The sequence below is a fragment of the Pristiophorus japonicus genome, chromosome 13 (assembly GCF_044704955.1).
Source record: "Pristiophorus japonicus isolate sPriJap1 chromosome 13, sPriJap1.hap1, whole genome shotgun sequence".
Lineage (NCBI taxonomy): Eukaryota > Metazoa > Chordata > Chondrichthyes > Pristiophoridae > Pristiophorus > Pristiophorus japonicus.
Window position 1 is genome coordinate 17,964,338 of NC_091989.1, and position 27,601 is coordinate 17,991,938.

The following is a 27,601-nucleotide window of genomic DNA, read 5'->3' on the forward strand; positions in this document are numbered from 1 at the left end:
TACCTGTTTGGCAGGAAATTTGAGCTGGAGACAGATCACAAACCCCTAACGTCCCTTTTGGCCGACAACAAGGCCATAAATGCAAACGCATCGACCCACGTTAGCTGCCTATGACTACACAATTCGGCACAGACCGGGCACCGAAAACTGCGCCGATGCACTCAGCAGGCTCCCACTAGCCACCACTGAGGGGGCTACCGAGCATGGTGCTGAGATGGTCATGGCTGTTGAAGCTTTCGGAAGCGAAGGCTCACCCGTGACAGCCCGTCAGATTAAAGTCTGGACAAATAGAGACCCGCTATTGTCTCTAGTCAAGAAATGTGTCCTGAATGGGGACTGGGCAGCCACGTACAGGGCATGCCCTGAGAAATTTAAACCATTTCACAGGCGCAAGGATGAACTCTCGATTCAGGCCGATTGCCTACTGTGGGGAAACCGCGTAGTCATGCCCCAGATGGGCAGAGAGGTATTCATCAGAGAACTCCACAATGGGCACCCGGGCATTGTCACGATGAAGGCAATTGCCAGGTCACACATTTGGTGGCCAGGGATAGACGCAGATCTGGAACTTTGTGTTCGCAGGTGCAACACGTGTGCCCAGCTGGGCCATGCGCCCAGGGAAGCCCCCCTTAGCTCCTGGCCAAGGCCCGCCAAGCCTTGGTCACACATCCATGTGGACTACGCAGGTCCTTTCATGGGGAAAATGTTTTTGGTTGTAGTAGACACCTACTCCAAATGGATCGAGTGTGACATTTTAAATTCAAGCACATCCTCTGCCATGATAGAAAGTCTACGGGCAATGTTCGCCGCCCACGGTCTACCGGACATCTTGGTCAGCGACAATGGCCCGTGCTTCACAAGCACTGAATTCCAGGACTTCATGGCAGGCAATGGAATTAACCATGTTAGAACGGCACCGTTCAAGCCGGCCTCAAACGGCCAGGCAGAACGAGCAGTGCAGATAATCAAACAGGGGATGCTCAGATTCCAAGGGGGTTCCCTACAAACCCGCTTATCACGCCTCCTGTTGGCCTATAGATCCCGACCACACTCGCTCACAGGGGTTCCACCCGCAGAGCTACTAATGAAAAAGACGCTCAAAATCCGATTATCCCTATACACCCCACCATGAAAGAAATTGTCGAGAGCAGGCGCCAGTCACAATATCACTACCATGACAGGAATGCGAGGGCGCGATGTATTGATGTAAATGATCCTGTTTTTGTCCTCAACTATGCTGCAGGGCCCAAATGGCTCGCAGGCACTGTGGTTGCCAAAGAGGGAAATAGGATTCTGGTAGTTAAACTTACCAATGGACAAATCTGTCGCAAACATGTGGATCAAACAAAAAGGAGGTTCAGCAACCCCATAGAAGAAGCAGAGGAAGAACACGATATAGAGTTCACTCCACCACAGGTGACCGAACACCGGAACCAAAGGCAGGAGAGCCCAGTCACTGTGGGCAGTCCGGACAGGCCTGAGGCACTGCAAACAGCAGACACTCAGGCCAGCGCCCAACAACCGGAGCCCCAACTCAGGCGCTTTACAAGGGAGCGTAAACCACCAGAGAGACTCAACCTGTGATCCCAATAAGACTTTGGGGGGGGAGGTGATGTCATGTATTCAACCAGCATTGTAACCCATGTATAAACTGACCTAAGTTGTACACCGTGAGAACACTGACCACTAGGTGGGAGACACTCCTAACCTGGACCTTCAGGTATAAAAGGGGAAGCTCCACCCACCTTCATCACTTGAGTGCTAAGGAATAAAGGACAGGTCACAGACTGACCTTCTCTCAAGCATGGGCCTCGTGTGCATTTATACTGTGTAGTAAGGACGTATCAAATACAATCGTGGCTGATCCAATCATGGACTCGGCTCCACTTCCCTGCCCACTCCCCATAACCCCTTATTGTTTAAGAAACTGTCTATTTCTGTCTTAAATTTATTCACTGTCTCAGCTTCAACAGCTCTCTGAGGCAGCGAATTCCAAAGATGCACAACCCTCTGAGAAGAAATTTCTCCTCATCTCAATTTTAAATGGGTGGCCCCTTATTCTAAGATCATGCCCTCTAGTTCTAGTCTCCCCCATCAGTGGAAACATCCTCTCTGCATCCACCTTGTCAAGACTCTCACAATCTTACACGTTTCCATAAGATCACCTCTCATTCTTCTGAATTCCAATGAGTAGGCGCCCAACCTACTCAACCTTTCCTCATAAGTCAACCCCCTCATCTCTGGAATCAACTTAGTGAACCTTCTCTGAACTGCCTCCAAAGCAAGTATATCCTTTTGTAAATATGGAAACCAAAACTGCACGCAGTATTCCAGGTGTGGCCTCACCAATATCCTGTACAACTGTGGCAAGACTTCCCTGCTTTTATACTCCGTTCTTTTTACAATAAAGGCCAGGATACCATTGGCCATCCTGATAACTTGCTGTACCTGCATACTGTCCTTTTGTGTTTCATGCACAAGTACCCCCAGGTCCCCCTGTACTGCAGCACTTTGCAATCTTTCTCCATTTAAATAATAACTTGCTCTTTGATTTTTCCTGTCAAAGTGCATGACCTCACACTTTCCAACATTATACTCCATCTGCTAAATTTTTGAACACTCACTTAGCCTGTCTATGTCCTTCTGCAGATTTTTTGTGTTCTCCTCACACATTGCTTTTCCTCCCATCTTTGTATCGTCGGCAAAGTTCGCTCCGTTAAACTCAGTCCCTTCCTCCAAGTCGTGAAGAAAGATTGTAAATAGTTGGGGTCCCATCACTGATCCCTGCGGCCCCCCACTGTTTACTGATCCCTAATTAGTAAGCAACTTCAGTTCTACATTCTATCTTAGATTGCTCTGGCTTTTAATTTAATTAGAAGTATTTCATATGCAACTTGTAAAAAGCCTTCTGCACATCCTGATGAACTATAATCGGGAGAATAGACTTTAGCATGAAGACTTTATCTGCAACATTGCTCAAAGAAACTGAGAAAAGGCCAGATCTTGCCCTTCGAAATTCCCAGTTTTTTTTCCGTTATCATGTCCTGTAGTCTTCTCCTTCGAATAGATTCCATTATTTTATCTGTTGCTTTAAGCCAATTGGGTCCGTGGTTGCCCGAGGCAAATGCATCACCCAATTTGAACCAACTTACAAAAAGGCAAAATATGCTGGAAATCTGAAATAATAACAGAAAATGCTGGAAATACTCAGCAAATAGTTGGGGTCCCAGCACTGATCCCTGCGGCACCCCACTGGTTACTGATCCCTATTTAGTAACCAACTTCAATTCTACATTCTATCTTAGATTGCTCTGGCTTTTAATTTAATTAGAAGTATTTCATGTGCAACTTGTAAAAAGCCTTCTGCACATCCTGATGAACTATAACTTCTGATGAAAGGTTATCGACCTGAAACGTTAACTCTGTTTCTCTCGCTCCACAGATACTGCCTGACCTTTTGAATCAATTTAGTCACTTCTAGTCCCATGGTACCTCTCTCGTGACGCATGATTCATTTATGACCACAACCAATGCCCCACAAATTTGCTTTCTGGTCTCACTAGGATATGTGACTCAAGCCAGGGGATGTGTTAGTCTTTACCTGACTAACCTTTTTGACTTTACCTGACTAACCTCCAGGTCGTTGGGTATAGTTGGTGTCTTCTTCTGTGGTGAATATATATAGAAAATATTTTAGCCATTTATTCTTCTTCCATTTCTGTGCCACTCTACAGTTCTGCCACTGCAAGAAGGTTTTTAATACTAGTCATAAGTTAATTTGTACCCTCATCACTTGGGCTCGTTATGTCCCTTTAATATCTTTGTTAACTTTTTTTCAACAGATTCTCTCGAATTGACTTGTGTCACCATGGTTACTGGGAACCTCGAAGTGAAAGGGTTGTAAATGCGAGCGTGTTTACAATGGCCATCAATGATGCTGTGCCCGCTGCATCTCCGCAATTACAAAGCTGTACCATTCCCTTCAACCTTTTTACAGCGTTGAGAGAGCCCTCTTAACCTTCCCCGAGCCTCGCAATCATAGGCAATCTTAAACATTCCTCCTGGAATCACATATTAACGGGCAGAGGAAAATGAGTTGCTCATTGAACTGGGTCTCGCACATTCCTGATCCGCGAACGGGCACCTGGGACCAATTCTCATCCACCCCCCTCGTCACATCAGCTCACTGCTCGCCAGATTTTATTTTTCCAATTTTCTCCTGAAGGCGCCGACTCACGCGAGACTCCAGCTCTCCAGGGATACAGGCCGAAAGGATCTAGAATCTCGAGCCTCCCTCTCCACCCCAATCTTGCCTAACTCACCATGGTTTCGATATTTGAATCTCAATAATGGCCATTAGCAGGCTATGTGGTCTTCATTCCAATCCACACACATCCACTTTCCAACCGGGGTGATTAGTTAGTGATCAGGAGTAAAAAGCCTGGCTGCTTTTTGTCTCTCTCCCCAGTCTAGAAATTCTAAGATCTATTCCAGCCCTCCCACAGAGCTGGTTCATCGCTTCATCAGTCTTTCATAAGCAAAAGCTGGGTATTCTGTGGCGAGTGTCTCACCTCCTGATTCCCCAAAGCCTTTCCACCATCTACAAGGCACGTCAGGAGTGTGATGGAACACTCTCCACTTGCCTGGATGAGTGCAGCTCCAACAACACTCAAGAAGTTCAACACCATCCAGGACAAAGCAGCCCGCTTGATTGGCACCCCATCCCCCACCGGCGCCCCCTGGCTGCAGTGTGCACCATCTACAAGATGCGCTGCAGCAACTCGCCAAGGCTTCTTCGGCAGCACCTCCCAAACCCGCGACCTCTACCACCTAGAAGGACAAGGGCAGCAGGCGCATGGGAACACCATCACCTTCAAGTTCCGCTCCAAGTCACACACCATCCTGACTTGGAAGTATATCGCCATTCCTTCATTGTCGCTGGGTTAAAATTCTGGAACTCCCTCCCTAACAGCACCGTGGGAGAACATTCACCACACAGACTGCAGCGGTTCAAGCTGATGAATCACCACCACCTTCTCAAGGGCAATTAGGGATGGGCAAAAAATGCTGGCATTGCCAGTAACGCCCACATCCCGTGAATGAATAAATGAAAACAATAGTAAAACCACAATAACCTCAATGAGTAAACGCTCAGGGTGATTTCACAACTTCACGTTCCCAAGCAGAAACTGCAGTCACCAGGACAGCAGGTCGGATACAAGTAAAAATTGTCCAATGCGCCAATGATTGTATCAAGTGCATTGAAAAAACACACATTTCAAGGGATAATCAAGAACAGTAATCTGCTGGTAATCTTTTCCGATATCTACCGAGGGTGAACAAGGTTCTATTTTGCCAGAACATGGGGTCATCAACCCTTCCGGATTGTCCTGGTGTCTCCAGGACTTGAAGATTAATCTCCTGGTCACAGTCATGAGCAAACCAGGAGACTAACCATAGGTGCATTAAAAAAAGGTGCATTTTAGAAACATAGAAAATAGGTGCAGGAGTAGGCCATTCGGCCCTTCGAGCCTGCACCGCCATTCAATGAGCATGGCTGAACATGCAACTTCAGTACCCCATTCCTGCTTTCTCGCCATACCCCTTGATCCCCCTAGTAGTAAGGACTACATCTAACTCCTTTTTGAATATATTTAGTGAATTGGCCTCAACAACTTTCTGTGTTAGAGAATTCCACAGGTTCACCACTCTCTGGGTGAAGAAGTTTCTCCTCATCTCGGTCCTAAATGGCTTACCCCTTATCCTTAGACTGTGACCCCTGGTTCTGGACTTCCCCAACATTGGGAACATTCTTCCTGCATCTAACCTGTCTAACCCCGTCAGAATTTTAAACGTTTCTATGAGGTCCCCTCTCATTCTTCTGAACTCCGGTGAATACAAGCCCAGTTGATCCAGTCTTTCTTGATATGTCAGTCCAGCCATCCCAGGAATCAGTCTGGTGAACCTTTGCTGCATTCCCTCAATAGCAAGAACGTCCTTCCTCAAGTTAGGAGACCAAACCTGTACACAATACTCTAGGTGTGGCCTCACCAAGGCCCTGTACAATTGTAGTAACACCTCCCTGCCCCTGTACTCAAATCCCCTCACTATGAAGGCCAACATGCCATTTGCTTTCTTAACCGCCTGCTGTACCCGCATGCCAACCTTCAATGACTGATGTACCATGACACCCAGGTCTTGTGTATTTTTTGTTTATTCATTATAAAAGATATTGGAGATGGGAGGGGGTGAAATAGGCGATTTGATTGAGCAGAGCTGTTGGAGGCAGGAGGTTGTGGAGCCTGGAAGAGTGGTGGATGCAGAAACCCTCACCAGATTTAAAAGGTGCTTGGATGGGCACTTAAAGTGCCGTAACCTGCGGGGTTACGGGCCTAGAGCTGATAATTGGGATTAGACTGGATAACCTCTTGTTGGCTGGCACAGATACGATGCTAAGTACTGGAGGGAATCGAATACGGCCAGGGTGATCTCCTGGACTAGTTTCGATCGCCTGGATGGGTCGGAGAGGAATTTTCCAGGATTTTTTCCCCCGCAATTGGCCTGGGTTTTTAATCTGGTTTTTGCTTCTTCCAGGAGATCACATGGCTCGGGTTGGGGTGGAATGTAGAATGTTTCAGTGTAAGGGGTGTCGCAGTTGTGTGGGGCAGACTGGTTGGGCTGGGTGCTCTTTACCTTTCTGCCATTGTTCATTGTTCAGAAGTTTATATGTAACCTTCAGGGCTGCTGACCGAGGGCCGTGCGGCTCTTTGTCGGCTGGCGTGGACACGATGGGCTGAAATGGCCTCCTTCTGCGCTGTAAATTTCGATGTTTCTATGTTGTATGATGAAACCTCCAGGAATATGTCCAGAGTTGGAAACCCTATCAGCGTGCACCCCGAAAATTGCATTCCCCCCATCCCCAGCCCCCATAGCATCATCTACACCCTCCGTATTTTATACCTGCAAACCCTAGCGCTTACGTAGTGCCTTTCATATTGAAATGCATCTCAACACTTCAGGCAGCTAATTGTTCTTGGAGTGCAGGGATTGGTCTGATATATTTTGTAACAGGACCACCCCACAAAAAAATAGAAAACGAAGATTTCTATAGCGCCTTTCATGACCACCGGATGTCTCAAAGCGCCTTACAGCCAATGAAATACTTTTGTGTGTAGTCACTGTTGCTGGCTAGTTAACCTGCAATTTGGTGAGGTCGGCTGAGGGGCAAATCTTTGCTAGCTCACAGAGACAGAGTGAATTTTCTGCTCCTCTGGGGCCTGTGCACATCTCACCTCAATCAAGCAACCAGTTTGATTCAGACTCACGAGGTGAGGCAGTCTGCAAGATGGAGTTTGTAAGATAGCAGTCAGCTATGGAATGCTGCTGTTGAAGCAACGTGATCGGGGCCCAGAAGAGGCGAGGGCCCAGGGACAGCATAGGCCAGCCCACACTGCGATATGTGTGCGCACGAGGCCCGTGCAGCAGAGCAGCTCTCCAGTTGTCCTGTGCAACGGCCACCACACGTCAAAAAAATCCACGCACAGGCATCTTCCACCCTTCAACATGTAGTTCGGGACCTGGAATATTAGGTTCTTCATTGAAATATCTATGAACTCATCCATTTTTGACGTGGAAGCAAGTCATCCTCGCTTCGAGGGACTGCCTATGATTATGATGTTGCTGTGCTTACTGTTGTTTTCAATCATATTAAAAATGCAATCGTTTTTCCTTTAACGATCGATGCCGGATTGATTACTGGGAAACATAACGACGTTGAAAGACAAAAGCAACGCACTTTTGCCTTCTGGTGCATTCGTTACAGTAATGAGCTCCTGGATGGATGACACACAGTGCAGATGGTGAAGACACAATAAAACCCAAAATCATAAAATGCCAGGCATTTCATTCGGGGACTTGACTGATCATGGCTGCCCTGCTCACTCGCAAGAAAGTCAGACCACGTGTGGCTTGTGGACCTGCAAGTTGCCTGAGGAAAACTTGCGCTCATCTGCCAAGCTAGAACTCAGGACTTTAGCAGAAATGCTCAAACTTTCCCGTATGCCCTCTTTCTCTTTAACGTCAGGCTTTACAGGACGAGGCTAGAAAAGTCGTGTCTTCCTGTGTTCACTCAAGAGTATCTGAAATAAGACATTATCGCGATTGTTTTTGTCTCCCACTCATTTATAGCCCACATGTGGAAGACCAGCGCGGTTTTTTGCAGAATTATTTTAAAATCAGATTAAGAAAGAAAAAACTGACATTTATATAGCGCCTTTCACGACCACCGGACGTCTCAAAGCGCTTTACGGCCAATGAAATACTTGTGGAGTGTAGTCACTGTTGCAATGTAGGAAATGCGGCAGCAAACTTGTAAACAGCAAGCTCCCACAAATAGCAATGTGATAATGACCGTTATGTTGATTGAGGGATAAATATAGACCAGGGCACTGGGGATAACTCCCCTGCTCTTCTTCGAAATAGTGCCATGGGATCTTTTACATCCTCCTGGAGTGGGACTTGAGCCCATGACCTTCTGACTCCGAGGCGAGTGTGCTACCCACTGAGCCACAGCTGACATATTACTTTGCAAATGACACTGAATGTTGTCGTTTTATTAATCTGCAATATGCGGTCATGTACTGGTGCTCCAGGTCATTCAGAGTTACTGGATTCCTTCAGATTTCCCAAGGTAGAATATAACACCCCACCCCGACCCCCTCCCCTCCACCATTACATTGTTTGGTTCCTCTCTGTCACCCATTACAATGAGTTTGGTGCTATTTCTCCCCCATCTATTACAATGTGTTTGGGTTGTTCCCTCTCTCCACTACAATGAGTTTGGTATTAATTGGAGCCATTCCTATCCTTCCTCATTTTCTTCTCAGTTATACCAGAGATAATGATGTGCTGATTGAGGGATTGGGGCACTGGTCCAGTGAGATCTTGTGAGCTTTATTGAATGCTTGTACATTCCCAGAACCCTGACACATGATGAGTGCAAGGCTCCACTGACTCATTCTGTTTTATGTCCTGATGTTTACAACTGCCACAGGCTGACAAGACCACTCCGACGTTGCACACTGTGTCATCAAAGCTAAGCACTGCACCAAAGGTGACTTTGTTAAAGCACTCCTTAAAAGTGACCCGGAAATCCAGGCCTCTTCAGACAGGATTAGTGACTGCCCTTGTCACCAGCACTGAAAGGAGCCAGCTGGTAATTCCTCTCGGCACGACAAGACTGCAAGATGTCAGTGCTGATGTGTCAGAGAAAAGGCCACACTAGACTTGTCAACTCCGCAATGTTCAAAGCGTGACGGCTCCCGACTGCAACTCGCTGCTACACTCTGGGATTAAGGAGTCTGCAGTCTGCAGGCCCTAAATGGACAGGCCACCCTTCCAGCTGCACAGAGACTCTGCATCGAGATCGCCAGCACAGGGAGAGCAAGGGTACAGGAACAAGGAAAATGCTTCTCAGTAAACGAACAAAAGTGATCTTATTGAAACTTATAAGATAATGAGAGGGTTCGACAAGGTGCATGCAGAGAGGATATTTCCACTCATAGGGGAAACTAAAACCAGGGGACATAGTCTCAGAATAAGGAGCCGCCCATTTAAAACTGAGATGAGGAGAAATTTCTTCTCTCAGAGGGTTGTAAATCTGTGGAATTCTCTGCCCCAGAGAGCTGTGGAGGCTGGGTCATTGAATATATTTACAGCAGAGATAGGCAGATTTTTGAGGGATAGGGGAATATAGGGTTATAGGGAGCGAGCAGGGAAGTGGAGCTGAGTCCATGATCAGGTCAGCCATGATCTTATTGAATGGCAGAGCAGGCTCAAGGGGCCACATGGCCTACTCCTGCTCCAATTTCTTATGTTCTTATATGCTTAAGTAAAAAGCATTTGCATTCTGGCAAGGGATTTTGAGAACACATTCCAGTTTCCAACCTTTCGCGACCCAGTGCAACCATCAACTTGCGGAGAACTATGCCGCCCACAAACTCAACCGTCCTCACCCATCACCGCCATCCTTACCGACCTCCATTGGCTCCTCAGTCCCTCAACGCTTCAAACCAACTTGAAAATCCCTGTCCTCGGAATCTCCTAACTCTGCAATCTCTCACCCCACCACACCATGTTCACACCATGCTCTCTTTCATTTCCAGCCACCGCCCCCTCGCCCCCCACCCCCCTGCCCACCACATCATTCACAGCCTTAGTGCCTCGTGTGATTCTGAGCGGAGCTTCAAATATCTAATGGAGGTGGTCCCACACCTCTTGCCAGAATTCAAGTCGTGGCGACTTTCAATTTCATCTTTGTAGCAACGCAACCGCGTAATGCCAGCGGCCTGTACACATGACAAGAGCTGAATCTTACCTGCTTTTCTGACATGACGTAGAGGTACTGTTGATCCACCGACAAAGACATGTCTCGCAGAATAGCGCCGCTCTCCACTACCTGAATGGTCTCGTACTGCACAGCCCCAAGGGAAGGTCCATCCACACGAATCTGCGAGGGAGAGAGAGAGAGAGAGAGAGAGAGAGAGGTCATTTACTGAACATCTTTCAATTTTTTTTAAACTTCTGTATTATTCATCAACCACAGTCCCTCAAGCTTGTACTTAGTCATGTATGTGGTCACAAGTAGAATGTCTCCAGTGTTCAGCACTGTGGTTTCTCCCAATGTCCTCCCTTCCCCTCTGGAAGGAATAGATAGACGCCTCGATGGCATACAGTTCCAGTATGTGGAGGGCCCTCTGGCTCCCATACAACTGGGTGCAACCCATGTGTAAATTGTGATGGTGAGTGTTGGGAGAGCTATTTGGTTGTGCACTTCCAGTAAAAGTCGATGGATGATGATGAATGGTCAGCATACCTCCCAGGACACTGAAGCCATGAGCATCTCTACCTGAGACCAGTTAACTCAACACAGACTAAGGCCCCTACCTGGAACCTCCTTGATCCATGGGATTCAGTTACACACCCGGTCATGTCACTAAACCGCTATTCGTTTTTTTAAAACACTTTTAGTTAAGTAATCCACAGCCTCCTTATTGATAAGATGGAAAGCATTTAACTAGCTGTTAGGAACTGTTTAAAAATTGCCAACCTGCACCACACGTGGTGTCGGATGGGTCATTCAGAGGAGTGTCGACCAGGAGCCAGGTGCATCCCTCCAGACTGAGGGACTGTCAGAGTTTCAGGCACCAATGGGTGATCTGGCATGGGGGACCACCATTTCAGGATCCAAGGTTTTAGGGAACTAAGGAAATTAAGGGATATGGGGATAGTGATGGAAGGTGGATTTGAGATAGAAGATCAGCCATCATCTTGTTGAAAGGCAGAGCAGGCTCAAATGACCTACTCCTGCTCCTATTTCTTATGTTCCCATGTTCTTTTGCCTCCTACTGGACTATCAGATCATACAGCAATGGGAAATACCATTTGAGAACATGCAAACTCGAAATAATATTTTCAATATTACATGAAATTCATAGCGTTCTCGCAATAAAGTCTTGAAATATCCCATGACATTGTGATCTCATATCATAGATCTCCTAGATCTGTGGTCAATCCAATACTACAGACCATCTCCTGCATTGAACAGAGGTCCACTATCACAGCACATCTACATCTACATCTATGGCAAGTCCAACATCACAGGACATCTCCTACATGGCAATACAACATCACAGGACATCTCCTACATGGCCAATACAACATCACAGGACATCTCCTACATGGCCAATACAACATCACAGGACATCTCCTATTTCCATGGTATGTCAAAATCAGACATCTCCTACTTCCATTATAGGCCATTACCTACATCAGTTGTCAGTCCAATAACTACATCTTTGGTCAATCTGACATCATAGGGTATCACCTACATTCATGGTCAGTCTTTCATCACAGCCAATCTCCTATGTCCATGGTTAGTCCAACATCCATTCTATTAATGCCTGCTCGTCCTCATTGATAACAATGGCAATTTCTTTCATAGATACGAGGGGCCGGCTGGTGACAATGGAACTGTTAGGACCTTGTGGAGCAGAGAGGAGGCACTTGGCTTGGTGAGGGAAAGGAGTGGGTGAACTATATGAAAAATATTCCATGATGGTGGATCCAACATTGGGATTAGAAAGGAGCCATGACTTCATGTGGTGTCAGCCATGGCTCAGTTGATAACAATCTCGCCTCCGGAGTCCGAGGATTGATGGCTCGAATCCCACCACACAGACCTGAGCACATAATCGGGGCTGACACTCCAGTGCAGTACTGAGGGAGTGCTGCACTGTCAGAGGTGCCTTCTTTGAGATGAGACGTTAAACCGAGGCCCCGCCTGTCCTCTCAGGTAGGTGTAAAAGATCCCCTTTCGAAGAAGAGGAGAGTTATCCCCGGTGTCCTGGCAATATTATTCCCTCGAGGGGCCGTATGGTCTACTCCTGCTCCTGTTTCTTATTTCTTATGTTCAACCAACTAAAAGAAAACACAGACTATCTGGTCATTATCACTGTTGGTGGGATCTTTCTGTGTGCAAATTGGCTGCCATGTTTTTATTAACTCATTCACAGGAGGTGGGCATCGCTGGCAAGGTCCAGCATTTATTGCCCATTCCTAATTGCCCTCGAGATGAGCCACCTTCTAGATAACTGAGTAGCTTGCTCAGCCATTTCAAGGGCAGTTAAGAGTTAACCACATTGCTGTGGGTCTGGATTCACATATAGGCCATACTGAGTAAGGGTAGCAGATTTCCTTCCCTAAAGGACATTAGATTTTACAACAATCCAGTAGTTTCATGCTCACCATTACTGACACGAGTTTTTTTTTTTATTTCAGATTTATTTAATTAACTGAATTTAAATTCCCCAGCTGCTGTGGTGGGATTTGAACTTATGTCTCTGGATCATCAGTCCAGCCCTCTGGATTGGAAGTCCAGTAACATAACCACTATGTTACCGTTCCTGCTATATTACAACAGTGACTGCACTTCAAAAAGTACCTCGTTGGCTGTAAAGCGCTTCAGGACATCCTGGGGTCATGAAAGGCACTATATAAATGTAGGCTTTTGTTTTCTTTCCCATCAGCTGAGGGCCTCGTCTCGTGGCAGCGCTCAGCGGAAATTCGGAAGTGCGCGGTGCACGACTCTCTGACCGGCGGTGGCACAGCATGGGTAAAAGTTGCCCCCCACCCCCCCAGAGTTCAAAAAGCCATTCTTCAGGTTTACAGAACCACGAGCAATGCAACAACCCAGGAGCTTTCATTCGCCCATTACTGCCGTATGAAATGCAAGCCATTTAGTTGAGTTATGCAAGCTTATGATGATTGCACTTGCAGGGATATAGCTCATGCTAATGAAGGCAGTTATGTACCAACAGGGGTACGTTTGTGTGCTTAAGAAGAAAATGAAACGTTTCGCAATCCAACATGTTTAACTGAATGCCGGGTAATTAGTGAGGCAGGAAATTACTGTGTTCAGTGACACTCTTTCCCGGGACTCTGACTGTTTCCCCACTGAGAGGTGAGAATTAAAATCAATCAGTTACCAATAGCACTTGGCACGTTTTCCATTTACTGGCATACACCCCACCGTGACCACAATCTTCCTAATGTCATTTGCTCCAGATTGTGAGGCCAGAAGTTACTGCTGATTGACTGAGAGCGCGGTGGTTTGTAAACACACATGTGTGAAATATCAATTTCTCTCTGAGAAATATCGTTTTAAATTTCTTCTTTTCTCGCGTGTCCCAGTCAGCATTTGTCCCTCAACCAAAACCACCAAAAATAGATCAACAGTCAATTATTTCCATTGCTGTGTGCGCACTGGCTGCTGCGTTTGCCCACAAACCGACAATGGCAGCGCTTCAAGAGGAATTCATTGGTTGCGAAGCGCTTTTGGACATCCTGAGCATGTTAAAGCAGTGATACAAATACAAGGTCGTTCTTTGCTTTCCTCACGAAAATTTGCTGAATTATTTTGGTGATTTAGTCGCATTGTGAACATCGTATTGACTCCAGACAAACAGATCATTGAAACTCTTCTCAAAGCTGCCAACAAAAAGTTCAAATCGACCAATGCCATTTCCGTTGTGTAGAATCCCAATTGACCAAACCATTTCCCTTTCACTCCCATTACATAGAATCTAAATGGTCTAAATACTCTTCCCACTCACGCCTATTATAACGAATCTCAATGGACCAAACTCGTTCTCATTCACACCCATTAGATGCAATCCCTTCTCATTCACAGCTATTATACAAAGTCCCAATGGATTCACTCTCACTGTGTAAAATCCCAATGGGCCAAATAGCTTCTGCTGTACTGATGAATTACTTCCTCCGTGTTTTGGTGGCTTAGGAAAAAGTCTAGATTTAGAACCAAGAATGGCTGTCAGCAGTGGTTCAGTGGGTAGCGCTGTCGCCTCTTAGTCAGAAGGTCCTGGGTTCAAGTCCCACTCCAGAGACTTGAGCCCATATTCTAGGCTAACACTCCAGTACTGAGGGAGTGCTGCACTGTCTTTCAGATGAAATGTTAAAATAAGGCCCTAAATGCCCTCTCGTTTCCACGGCGCTATTCATATTCTCCCTGGTGTCCCGGCCAATATTTATCCCTCAACCAACATCATTGAAAACAGATTGTCTGGTCATTAATCTCATTGCTGTTTATGGGAGCTTGCTATGCGCAAATTGGCTGCCGAGTTTTGCTGTAGCACAACAGTGCTTCAAAAAGTACTTCATTGGCTGTAACATGCTTTGCGATGCCCTGAGGTTGTGAAAGGCGCTACATACATGCAAGACATTCTTTTTCTTTCTTTCTTTGCTTCATATTCTTGATTGGTGCAGCAGTCACATGAAGGAGCTTTCTCAAAATCAGGCGTATTTCTTATCCAATTGGAGCACAGCTGTTGAGAATGTTTGTGCGATCATATAACTTTCCAGCACAGAAAGAGGCCACTTATCACATCATACCTGTGCCACCTCTCTGACAGAGCTCGGTACTTCCCATTCTCCTGCCCATTCTGCACAAGGCATTTTCTTTCAGATTTTTCTTCGATTGAATAAGTATCCAACAACAACAACAAGCTTGCATTTATATAGCACCTAGTAAAACATCCCATTACACTTTCAAAAGCTGTGTGTGTTCTGTACTGCAGTTAGCTCCAGGATGGGCATTCCATATTCAACTAACCCTCTACGCAAGAAAAACCTCCTAAATTCTCTCTTTGCTCTGTTCATTCCTACGAGCACTTTTTTTTGTAAAAACTAAGACAATACTGAGTATATTCAAGACCGATAGATTTTTGGATACTAAGGGAGCCAAGGGATATGGGGATAATGTGGGGTTGAGGTAGAAGATAAGCCATAATCTGACTGAATGGCAGAAACAGTCTTGAAGGGCCAAATAGCCTACTCCTGCTACTATTTCTTATGCTTTTATGTCTCCTCCATAAGATGATTACCCCTTTCTCTACATATCGCTTCATCTTTTCCACGGTCCGATAATCGATAATAAACTCGCAGTAGGGTAACCATTCTCTTCTCATTCCTTAACTCTAATCAAATAGCTTTATCCCCTATATCATTTGAGTGACAATGAAATATTTGAGGAATCCCACAATTTTTGTTTCCTACCCCAGCTTTCCTGAGAAACCAGGAACGTTCAGAATTATTGTCTGAATGGTGACAGATTAGGAAAAGTGGAGGTGCAACGAGACCTGGGTGTCATGGTACATCAGTCATTGAAAGTTGGCATGCAGGTACAGCAGGCGGTGAAGGCGGCAAATGGCATGTTGGCCTTCATAGCAAGAGAATTTGAGTATAGGAGCTGGGAGGTCTTACTGCAGTTGTACAGGGCCTTGGGGAGACCTGGAGTATTGTGTGCAGTTTTGATCTCCTAATCTGAGGAAGGACATTCTTGCTATTGAGGGAGTGCAGCGAAGGTTCACCAGACTGATTCCCAGGATGGCAGGACTAACATATGAAGAAAGACTGGATCGACTAGGCTTATATTCAATGGAATTTAGATGAATGAGAGGGGATCTCATAGAAGCTTATAAAATTCTGACGGGATTGGACAGGTTAGATGCAGGAAGAATGTTCCCGATGTTGGGGAAGTCCAGAACCAGGGGTCACAGTCTCATCATAGGCGGTCCCTCGAAACGAGGATGACTTGCTTCCACGCCAAAAAAGGATGAGTTCACGGGTGTTTCATTGAAGGACCTGAACTACATCCGCAAGGGTGGAAGATGCCTGTGCATGGATTTTTTTAACGCGTGGTGGCCGTTGCACACCAGCCACATGGGCTTGACAGAGCTAGGTCTTAATCCAGTGGCAAGGGTTACTCAAGACAACTGGAGACCAGCTCTGCTGCACGGACCTAGTGCGCACACATATCGCAGTGTGGGCTGGCCCGTGCTGTCCCTGGGACCCTAGGCCCCGAACACATCCCTCCAAGTCTCATGCCACTCCTTCGCCCCGATCTCGCCGCTCCTGCTGTATCTGCCCATGCTCCAATCGCCGACCTGGACTTTGATGACATCACTCTTCGCTTGCCGTCGCCCTCCTGCACCAGCTCGCCCTGCTCCCTGGACTAGTATGCTGCTCTCCGAGGCAGATCTTCTACAAGAGATACTTCTGCCATCAAAGGCTTATGTTTCACAGCGGAGCCCCCGACCTGTGTGAGAACACCAGCGGCAGGTCGGGGCCATAAAAGGAGTGGCATGGAGGCCTCACAATCTAAGGATAGGGGTAAGCCATCTAGGACCAAGATGAGGAGAAACTTTTTCACCCAGAAAATTGTGAACCTGTGGAATTCTCTACCACAGAAAGTTGTTGAGTCCAGTGCGTTGGATATATTCATAAGGGAGATAGATGTGGCCCTTACTGCTAAAGGGATCAGGGGGTATGGAGAGAAGACAGGAATGGGGTACTGAAGTTGCATGATCAGCCATGATCATATTGAATGGTGGTGCAGGCTCGAAGGGCCAAAGGGCCTGCTCCTGCACCTATTTTCTATGTTTCAGCTTCCAGTCTTCCCTAGTCTAAGCAACATCCCTACCGATGCTTTTATATCACCCGCTCCCCCATAGTAATCACTGCCTCTGTCTCGATTGCCTAAAATGATTCGGAAAACGTTACACATCGGACTCCAGTAGCACACAGGAGTGGGAGAGAGCGCAAGCAACAAAAAGCACAGGAAGTAGAAAAGGGTGCAAGGGGCTGGAACAAAAGCGTGCAAGAAAACACAAGAGGGTGCATTGGAAGAGAGATAACAGCAAAACAAATACAAAAGGTCGTCAGGGAGGTCAAAATCGAACAAGCGAATACAAGAGAAAAAAGGAGTTCACATGGGAATACAAAGGCACACAAGGGAGAAGCGGAGTCCGTGAAGATGTTATGTTACTCTTCCCCATTTGACCTACACATCCAATGCTCAGCAGCAGAGGTGCCTCAGGCCAGGAGTGGGGGGGGGGGCGGGGGGGGATATAGTGATGAGCTATGAACACACAGAAAAGGCCAGAGTATCGCTAACTCCCTTGAGTGCTCAAAAACCTTTTCAAACACAAACAACTCATCTCTCATGCAAGGTGAACAAAATAAATAAATAGATATTAAAAAACAGGTTCCCGACGTTGAACACCAGCGGCAATACCCAGGATGAACCACAGCAACATTCCCGGCGCACAATAAATAACCGCGTCAGCGCAGGAACCGTGAGGTTTGCCACCTTTGCTAGTCATGAGCATGGGCTGCAGATTCGGGCTGAAACTCGAACTATGACCTGGTGGGTACAGTAGCACACTGGCTCTGTCACTGGACTAGTAATCCAGGAGCCCGGACTAATGATCCGGAGACATGAGTTCAAATCCCACCACGGCAGCTGGGGAATTTAAATTCAGTTCATTAAATAAATCTGGAATTAAAAAGCTTGCGTCAGTAATGGTGACCTTGAAAATACCAGATTGTCGTAAAACCCAACTGGTTCACTAATGTCCTTTAGGGAAGGAAATCCACCGTCCTTTCCTGGTCTGACTCCAGACCCATAGCAATGTGGTTGACTCTTAGCTGGCCTCTGAAATGGCCGAGCACGCCACTCCATTAAGGGCAAGTAGGGATGGGCAATAAATGCCGGCATTGTCCACGATGCCCACATCCTGTGAATGAATAAAGAAAAATGACCTGCCCATCCAACGAGGCTTAGACTGGCAGCAAAGCATCTCAAGTTCTGCCCGTTACGTTTCAGAGGATATCGTTAAATCAATCAGTCAGAGAATCTTTTTACTGCTTTTTTATTTTCCAATTTTCTCCTTTTCGTCTGGAATAGAAAGAACTTGCATTTATATAGCGCCTTTCACCACCTCAGGACATCCCAAAGTGCTTTACAGCCAATCAAGTACTTTTGTAAAATAGTCACTGTTGTAACGTAGGAAACGCAGCAGCCAATCTATGCACAGCAAGGTCCCACAAATTGCAAGATAACGACCAGATACTCTGTTTTTCTAAGGTGTTGCTGAAGGATAAATATTGTCCAGGATACCGGGCAGAACTCCCCTGCTCTTCTTCATAATAGCACCGTGGGATCTTTTCCATCCACCTGAGAGGCACTGTTTCGAAGAAGAGCAGAGGAGTTCTCCCCGGTGTCCCGGCCTCAATCAACATCAATAAAACAAATGATCTGGTCATTATCACATTGCAGTTTGTGGGAGCTTGCTGTGCGCACATTGGCTGCCACGTTTCCTTCATTACAACAGAGACTACACTCTAAAAGTACTACTTTGGCTGTAAAGCGCGTTGGGACGTCCAGAGGTCGTGAAAGGCGCTATATAAATGCAAGTCTTTCTTTCTCTCTTTTTACGGGCAGTAATAGACCAGCCGGTCCATCAAGCCTGCCCCACACTCATGATGGCCGGAGCATCATGGCTAGAGACTTCTTCCCTCCCCCGCCCCCTAACCCCTGCTGCCATATAATCCCAAGTGAGCAAAAATTCTAACGTGAACATGAAAGTATTGGTATTGGTGAGGCCACACCTGGAGTACTGCGTACAGTTTTGGTTTCCATATTTACGAAAGGATGTACTTGCTTTGGAGGCAGTTCAGAGAAGATTCAGTGAGTTGATTCCAGGGATGAGGGGGTTGACTTATGAGGAAAGGTTGAGTAGGTTGAGCCTCTACTCATTGGAGTTCAGAAGAATGAGAGGTGATCTTATCGAAATGTATAAGATTATGAGGGGGCTTGACAAGGTGGATGCAGAGAGGATGTTTCCACTGATAGGGGAGACTAGAACTAGAGGGCATAATCTTAGCAGAAGGGACCGCCCATTTAAAACTGAGATGAGGAGGAATTTCTTCTCTCACAGGGTTGTAAATCTGTGGAATTCGTTGCCTCAGAGAGCTGCGGAAGCTGGGACATTGAATAAATTTAAGACAGAGATAGAAAGCTTCTTAACTGATAAGGGATTAAGGGGTTATGGGGAATGGGCAGGGAAGTGGACCTGAGTCCATGATCGGATCAGCCATGATGGTATTAAATGGCGGAGCAAGCTCGAGGGGCCGTATGGCCTACTCCTGTCCCTATTTCTTATGGTCTTATGTTAATGTGTTTAAGATTCAGATTCAGAAATCCAACAGTGGCCATTGCAGAGTTAAAAGTTTGCATTTAAATAATTCGCCCAAATGTACCCCGCCATGTAAAAAAAAAAGCAACTCGCTCTCTTACAACTGATGAAGTATGTTGACGTCCTTTATTGATCAGTGAGACAAAGCCAGGAGTGAATTGGCCAGTGATACGAGTCAGAGCACGGCAGCCAGCAGCTGAGTCAGTACTGAAAGCTGCAGAGTGGCTCATACAGGAGGTTGTTGCCTGCAGAACCCAGCGCAGATAATAATACAATGCGCAGCTGTTGTACGCTCCTTAGAAATGTTCTCAAGTTGCTTTTAAAAGGAATGGCCTCCGGGAAGCCAGCCTAATGGCCCATTTACAGCCCCATTGTGCAGTGACATCGAGTACCAGCAACTCTGTATTTCATTAACTCCCCGCACAGCACCACACGCAACAAAGGGCCCGCATTCCCTCCGCTTTCTCCCGCTCCGCTGGGTAAGTGCCCCCAAGCGACCCTAACCAACAACAACTTGCACTTATATAGCACCTTTAACGGAGTAAAACATCCCAAGGCGCCTCACAGAAGCGATTATCAAACAGAATTTGACACCGAGCCACAGAGAGGCGATATTGGGACAGGTGACCAAACGTTTGGTGAGAGAAGTAGGTTTTAAGGAGCGTCTCGAAAGGAGGAGAGAGGGGCGGGGAGGTTTAGGGAGGGAATTCCAGAGCTTAGGGCCTTGGCAGCTGAAGGCACGGCCGCCAATGGTAGAGCGATGAAAAGTGAGGATGAGCAAGAGGCCAGAATCGGAGGAGCGCCGACGTCTCAGGGGTTGCAGGGCTGGAGGTTATCGAGATAGGGGGAGAGGTCGTGGAGGAATTCGAACACAAGGATGAGAATTTTTTAATCGAGGCATAGCCAGTTCAGCCCCAACATGTCTCTGTTCCTAAGTATGCAACATGAATAACTGTCTGGATTCGCATTCTGAACCAAAAGCGAAATACCGCAGATGCTGGAAATCAGAAATAAAAACTGAAAATGCTACGAAACACTCAGCAGGTCAGGCAGCATCTGTGGAGAGAGAACATGACCCCTGAATGGCCTAGTTAATTTTAAGGTTATGTCCCCTTGTTCTGGACTCCCCCAACCTGAGGAAATAACTTCTCCCCAGTTAACCGAGCAAATCCTTTATTCGTTTTAAACACCTCAATTCGATCACCTCTTAATCTTCTCCACTCGAGGGTATACAAAGCGAGTGCTGTTGACAAGTGATGTAAAGCATACACCCTAACCCCAGTCAGTGCTAGTTATTCTGTCTAATCAGTTGCTCAGATGAGGTTTTCGATTGCTGTATGTCACAGATATTCAGCTGTGACCGCGCAGCCAGATTCAATTAAATGCAGGAAATGGACCAAGTATGTTGTCAACACTCAATCAAAGAATCCTGTCCAAAAAACACAGCCTTACCCCATCCTTAGGTGTCAGACGAGGAACTGCTACTGTTTAAAATAGTTTGTCAAAAAAAACTTCATTTCAATTCATACCAAAAGCAAGAACTTGGATTTATATAGCAACTTTCTCATCCACCGGATGTCCCAAAGCATTTTACAGCCAATTAAGTACTTTTGAAGTGGTGTCACTTTTGTCATGTAGGAAGCGAGGCAGCCAATTTGCACACAGCAAGCTCCCACAAACAGTAATGTGATAATGACCAGATAATCTGTTTTTTTGTGATGTTGATTGAGGGATAAATATTGGCCCAGTACACCGGGGATTACTCCCCTGCTCTTCTTTGTAACAGTGCCACGGGATCTTTTATGTCCACCTGAGGGAGCAGACTGGGCCTCGGTTTAACATCTCATCGCAAAGACGTTAAGCCTAGTGGAGCAAGATTCTTTTTTTTTAAGTATTCCTACTAGCTGCTGAGTAATGCTGGGAGAATATTTCACCAGAACTGACACTTCACTCAACTGTGAGAGCTGGTCGGTAAGCAACATCTGGGTATTCAACTGGGGAGGGCATCATGGCAGATCCGAATCCTGTCCCTCACGAACGCACTCTCCAGCAAAGCTCAATAGAATTCAGAAGCGGTTATCCCGACTATTTTCTTTCTCCCTAACCCAGGTGCACCAACATCAGTAGAAGCACCTCCACCAATATCCAGGGGTCAAACTTGGGACCGTCCTGATCTTTGTATCAAATCGCATGGTGCATTTAGCCACTGGGCTTTGTGGGGAGGTGGGGTAAGTGTTATTACGAACAGTTTTTACAGTGGGGGAGCAATTTATAGCACACTCGCCTCGGAGTCAGAAGGTTGTGGGATCAAGGCTGACACTCCAGTGCAGTGTTGAGGGAGTGCTGTACTGTCGGAGGTACTGTCTTTCAGAGGAGATGTTAAACCGAGGCCCCGTCTGCTCCCTCAGTTGGACGTAAAATATCCCACGGCACTATTTCGAAGAAGAGCAGGGAAGTTATCCCCGGTGTTCTGGCCAATATTTATCCCTTAATCAACATAACCAACAGATTATCTGGTCATTATCACATTGCTGTCTGTGGGAGCTTGCTGTGCGCAAATCGGCTGCCACGTTTCCCACATTACAACAGTGGCTACATTTCAAAAAAGTATTTCATTGGCTGCAAAGCGCTTTGGGACGTCCAGTGGTTGTGAAAGACGCTATATAAATGCAAGCCTTTCTTTCCTTCATTAATGCCGTTGAAATGGACTGATTGCCTCTGATCTCTGATCCTTCCCATTCGCTCCCGTACTGTGGAGCATTATACTTCCTCCCGCCTTTCCTCTTGCACGTTGGAGATTTCTGAAACCTGAACTTGACGTTAGCCAACCACCACTGCATGGTTTGGCCTGGTTGTCAGTACCTCGATTGTTCTCCATGCTGCTTCATGTTTTGCTGGTACACTTTGAAACCCGCCCTCCCCGGGACCTTCCTGCGAATCGTTCAAAGACATTGTGGGCCAAGGCAAGGGCCTCCATGCTAAATGTTTGCTTCTCTCTCTGCCAGTGTGACTGGGCAGACGAACAGTATGAAGCATGTTCTGAATCAAAAGGAGGGCTACACACACCGAGGGCACATGCCCAAGGATGGAGAACTAGGCAGAGCTTCAGGAAATCGCAGGAAGTTCCTACCCAACAAGAAATCCCCACGGGCCTGTTATGTACTGCAGGAGACACGCCGTGTTTATGAATCAGTATTCATGATGGTTTCTGTGTTAATTAGCAAACCAAGCACATCTTGGAGCGAGTAAATGAGACCATCTCTACTCTTTCACTGTGTCTCCCCCCAACCTTAATTGTACTGTGTATTCACACAACCAAGTTTGATTCCTCGCAAGGCGGATCTGGTTTTATTTACCAAGATCAAAACGTACATCAAATGCCTCACAGTTGATTTCGATTTCGACCTCAGCTATTCTTATTTCCTCTTTGACATTCGGGGGCCTGTTGAAATCCGTAAGAAATCATTGAACATTATGCCGAGCAATGTTGATTTAATTCAATCTAAAAAGGATTCAATCTGTACTTTACTCCACTCGCTTTGACTCTCCGCCAACACACTCCCCTCCCCTCTCCCCCCCACCCAAAACCGTTAACCCTTCGCCAGTAACTTTCCGTTACGTGTTGCCAGTGGATGAAGATCCCGGCCACCAGCCTGTAGTCAGAAAATTAACCCCTTCTTGCCTGAAGACAAACAGATTTGCATTTATATAGCACCTTTCACAACCTCAGAACGTCCCCAAGCACTTTACAGCCAATTACTTTTGAAGTCATGATAGGCAGTTCCTCGAAATCAAGTAAGACTTGCGGTTGGTGGATGTGGTGCGGTTGGCGTCGCGGGGGCGTGGCTCCGGGGTGGCCGGGGCTGGGGGCTCGACATCCGGGGGTGTTCGACATTTGGGAAGGATTCTGACGGGACGGGGCGGGTTGGGTGCCGGGGGAGTGTTCCCGGTGTTGGGTGGGTCTGGAGCCGGTGGGGTGCAGGCTCTTGGGATGGGGGGGGGTGGGCTGTTTGGGGCTGTGATTGGGAGCGACTTCTTCACTCGGGGAGTTGTTGGCCTGTGGGGTTCCCTGCCGCGGAGAGTTGTTGATGCCAGTTCATTGGATGTGTTCGGGAGGGAGTTGGATGTGGTTCTTGTGGCTGGGGGGGTCGGGGGGGTGTGGAGGGGACGTGGGGGGGGGGGGGGGCGGGGGGAGGTCCTGGGGTGGGTGATCAGCCATGATCTTATTGAATGGCGGTGCAGGCTCGAATGGCCAAATGGCCTACTCCTGCACCTATTTTCTATGTTTCTATGTTTCACTCTAAATGTGAGTTCTCAGCTGACTGTAGTCGCTATTTCAATGCAGGGAAACGCAGCCAGCTAATTTTTGGCACAGCAAGACTCCATAATCACTACTGACTCGATAATCTGTTTTTAGTGATATTGGTTGAGGGATGGATATTGGCCATGACATTGAGGAGAGCTCCCCTGCTCTTCTTCGAAATATTGCCATGGGATCTTTTACGTCCACCTGAGAGGGCAGATGGGCCCTCGATTGAACCTGTAAGACGGCACCTTTGACAGTGCAGCGCGCCCTCAGCACTGCGTTGGAGTGACAACCGAGAGTTTTGTGCTCAAGTCCCTGGAGTGGGACTTGAACCGGCAACCTTCTGACTCCGAGGCAAGTTTGCTACCCACTGAGCCACGGCTGACTGGCACCATCCTCCCTCTGTTGGGCTGGTCCAGCTGGCCAACATCGGCTCCATTTTTTTCTCCAACGCAACAGCAAAAATTACTCGAATAATATCCTAAAAGGACTTCCAACCCTCAACGAACATCATGATGAAACAACAATTTGCATTTATATAGCGCCTTTAACATAGTAAACGTCCCATGGGGCTTGACAGGAGAGTAACTCGCCAAGGCATCTTTGGCAGCACTTCACAAACCCGTGACCGCTACCACCTAGAAGGACAAGGGCAGCAGGCACATGGGAGCACCACCACCTCCATGTTCCCCTCCCAGTCACACACCACCCTGACTTGGAAGTATATCGGCCGTTCCTTCATCGTCACTGGGTCAGAATCCTGGAACTCCCTCCCCAACAGCACTGTGGGAGGACCTTCACCACACGGACTGCAGCGGTTCAAGGCGGCGGCTCACCACCACCTTCTCGAGGGCATTTAGGGATGGGCAATAAATGTTGGTCTTGAAAAATTCCATGAACGAATAACAAAAAAAAAATCAGACAAAAGGTGCCACAGAGAGATAATCAGGATCGGTGACGAATGCTTGGTCAAAGAAGTAGGTGATTAAAGGAGCAATTTAAAGGAGGAGCGAGAGATGGAGAGGTTTTGGGAGTTTAGGACCTGACAACACATGTCCACCCCCACCCCCGCCAGGAATGGCCAACTAGAAATCTCAATGGAGAGCTGGATTTGAAGTCGAGCCCTCTCCGCTAAGACTCAATTGCTGTAGTGTTGGAGCTAGAAACTTCTTCGCGCTAATCGCCCGTTGCCAACACGTGCACTGTAATCTGCACACTGTTCACGCAGCCCCCTCCCTAAATCATCAGAGGCATGTCAGAAGAATCTTTGTTGGTCACACACAGATGATTGGAAAATAAAGAATATTTCAGTTTTAATTAAAAACCTAAGAGTCGAATATGGTCCTCGAATAATTATAAGCTGGACAACAACTAAAAGGATTCGCTATCTGAAGGTGTGCTTCCTGCCTCGATCCAGTCAAGGAGTGGAGAATCAAACCTTTCTGTACTTCAGCTGCTCTCAGGAAGATTACTGACCTCCGATTTTGAATTTATTGTTTTCTATCATTAGATTTCTCGCCTGACTCTTTTTCTGCTCCTGTTTTGCTTTCTCCTCTTGCTGTGTTTCTTTGCAGTCTGTCTCGTTACCATTTATCTTGGCCTTTTCCTCCTCTCGTGATCTATTTTCTGTCTATCTTTCCTTTCTCCTCGTGTTGTTTTATTTTTACTTTCACCTCTTATTCTATGCTCACTTATTCACTCTCTGTCTTTGCTTTTTTCCTCTTCCACAGTTTCTTTGTTTTCTCTCTACCTTCTATAGAGTGTGAGTGTGCGTGTGTGTGTCTGTATGTATGTGTGAACAGTGTGTATGTGAGGAGTGCGTGCACGCATCTGGGTCTGTCTGTCTGTGTTTGTCTGCCGATGTGTACGTCTGTCTGTCTGTGTGCGTTTGTCTGTCTGTGTGCGTTTGTCTGCCTGCGTCTTGCGATGTGTGTTTGTCTGCCTGTGTGTGTTTGTGTGTCTGCGTCTGTCTGTCTGTATGTGTTTGCGTGTCTGCGTCTGTCTGCGTGCATTTGTGTGTCTGCGTCTGTCTGTCTGTGTGTACTTTTGTGTCTGCGTCTGTCTGCCTGTGTGTGTTTGCGTGTCTGTGTGTCTGTCTGTGTGTTTGTCTGCCTGTGTGCATTTGTGTGTCTGCGTCTGTCTGTCTGTGTGTACGCGTCTGTCTGTCTGTCTGCGTTTGTCTGTGTGTCTATGTCTGCCTGCGTGTATCTCTTGCTCTCTCTCTTATCTCAGTTTCATTTGTTATCCTCACTTTCATTCCCCTCAGATGGTGAGCAGCATCTGCTGGAGCAGGCTGGGCTGGGAGACTGTCCAAAATTCTTGCACTCCTCATCCTGGTTTTTAAAAAAAATTATGAACAGTTTTGTTTTGTTTAAATGAGTCACAGAGGAGTATTTGTCCAGTGAAGAAGGATGGGAGGCTTATTGCAGGGGCTCATTCTGGAGTGTCCCTCTAATCACACGGCAGAGCAGGGTTTCATTAAATCACACCAGCAGAATGTCAGCCGAGGGGATTAGAACCAATCATTCCTGCCAGTGGAAGCCAATAGTCCTTTTTGATTAACAGAGTTTTGTATTGAAACATCTCTGCAATGGCTTGCAAAAGGTTGGTTATCGGGGGATGTCTTGCCCAGCTGTTGATGCACACATTATCACAATTCTGCCTCTTTATCTGTATTCATTTCAGTCTAACACAACAAACAACCCTCCCAGCAATAAACAGATGCTCTTGCTAAGTGTCTTGGCCAGCTCCAGCTCTGCATTCTCTACCTAAACGAGTAATTAGTATTTTAGTCTGTAACCCTTCTAGCACAAGAAATGCTTTCTTAACAGTGGGAACATAGGAGCAGGAGTAGACCATTCAGCCCCTCCAGCCTGTTCTGCCATTTAATTAGATCTTGTACCCTATCTCCATCCAGCTGCCTTGCCTCCATATCTAGTAATACCCTTGGCTAGCAAAAATCTATCGATCTCACATTTAAAATGATTAATTGAGCCAATTGTGCTCAAGTCCCACTCCAGGGCAGTGCTGCACTGTCGGAGGTGCCGTCTTTCAGATGAGACGTTAAACCGAGGCCCCGTCTGCCCTCTCAGGTGGATATCAAATATCCCATGGCAATATTTCGAAGAAGGGCAGGGGTGTTATCCCCGGTGACCTGGCCCATATTTTTCCCTCAATCGACAACAAAAACACAGATTATCTGGTCATTATCACGTTGCTGTTTGTGGGAGCTTGCTGTGTGCAAATTGGCTGCCGCCTTTCCTACATTACAACAGTGCCTACACTCCAAAAGTACTTCATTGATTGTAAAATGCTTTGAGACGTCTGGTGGTCGTGAACGGCGCTATATAAATGCAAGTCTGTCTTTCTTTCTTTTAGCATCTACTGCTTTTTAGATCCACACTTCTACCACCCTTAGGAAGGTTTTCTATCTCAGTGAGATCCTTACAAGGGCAGGAATTGATATTCTCGTCTTAACTACACCAGCTCCAGACTTTTTAAATGTTTTAACCACATCAAATCACAAGAAACAATGTGGGGAATTGCCCAGTGCACGTACTACCTCTCTTGTAGTTTCCCCAGACCTCCGTGAATCTGTTTGAGTAATTTCTCTATGTTAAAGCTGCTCTATAAATCTTAAGTTGTTGTTGAATTACACTCTCTCTCACCCTGATGTCCCCAC

The 27,601-nt window shown here is 46.8% G+C and overlaps 1 protein-coding gene across 1 annotated transcript in view; it reads right to left on the reverse strand.

Moving 5' to 3' along the window:
* Positions 1–27,601, reverse strand: part of plxna4 (plexin A4) — a 647,412-nt gene that overhangs the window by 334,173 nt on the left and 285,638 nt on the right. The window contains exon 4 of the mRNA XM_070897188.1: positions 10,376–10,507. Coding sequence (XP_070753289.1) covers positions 10,376–10,507 — 132 coding nt within the window. The remainder of the gene's footprint in view (positions 1–10,375; positions 10,508–27,601) is intronic.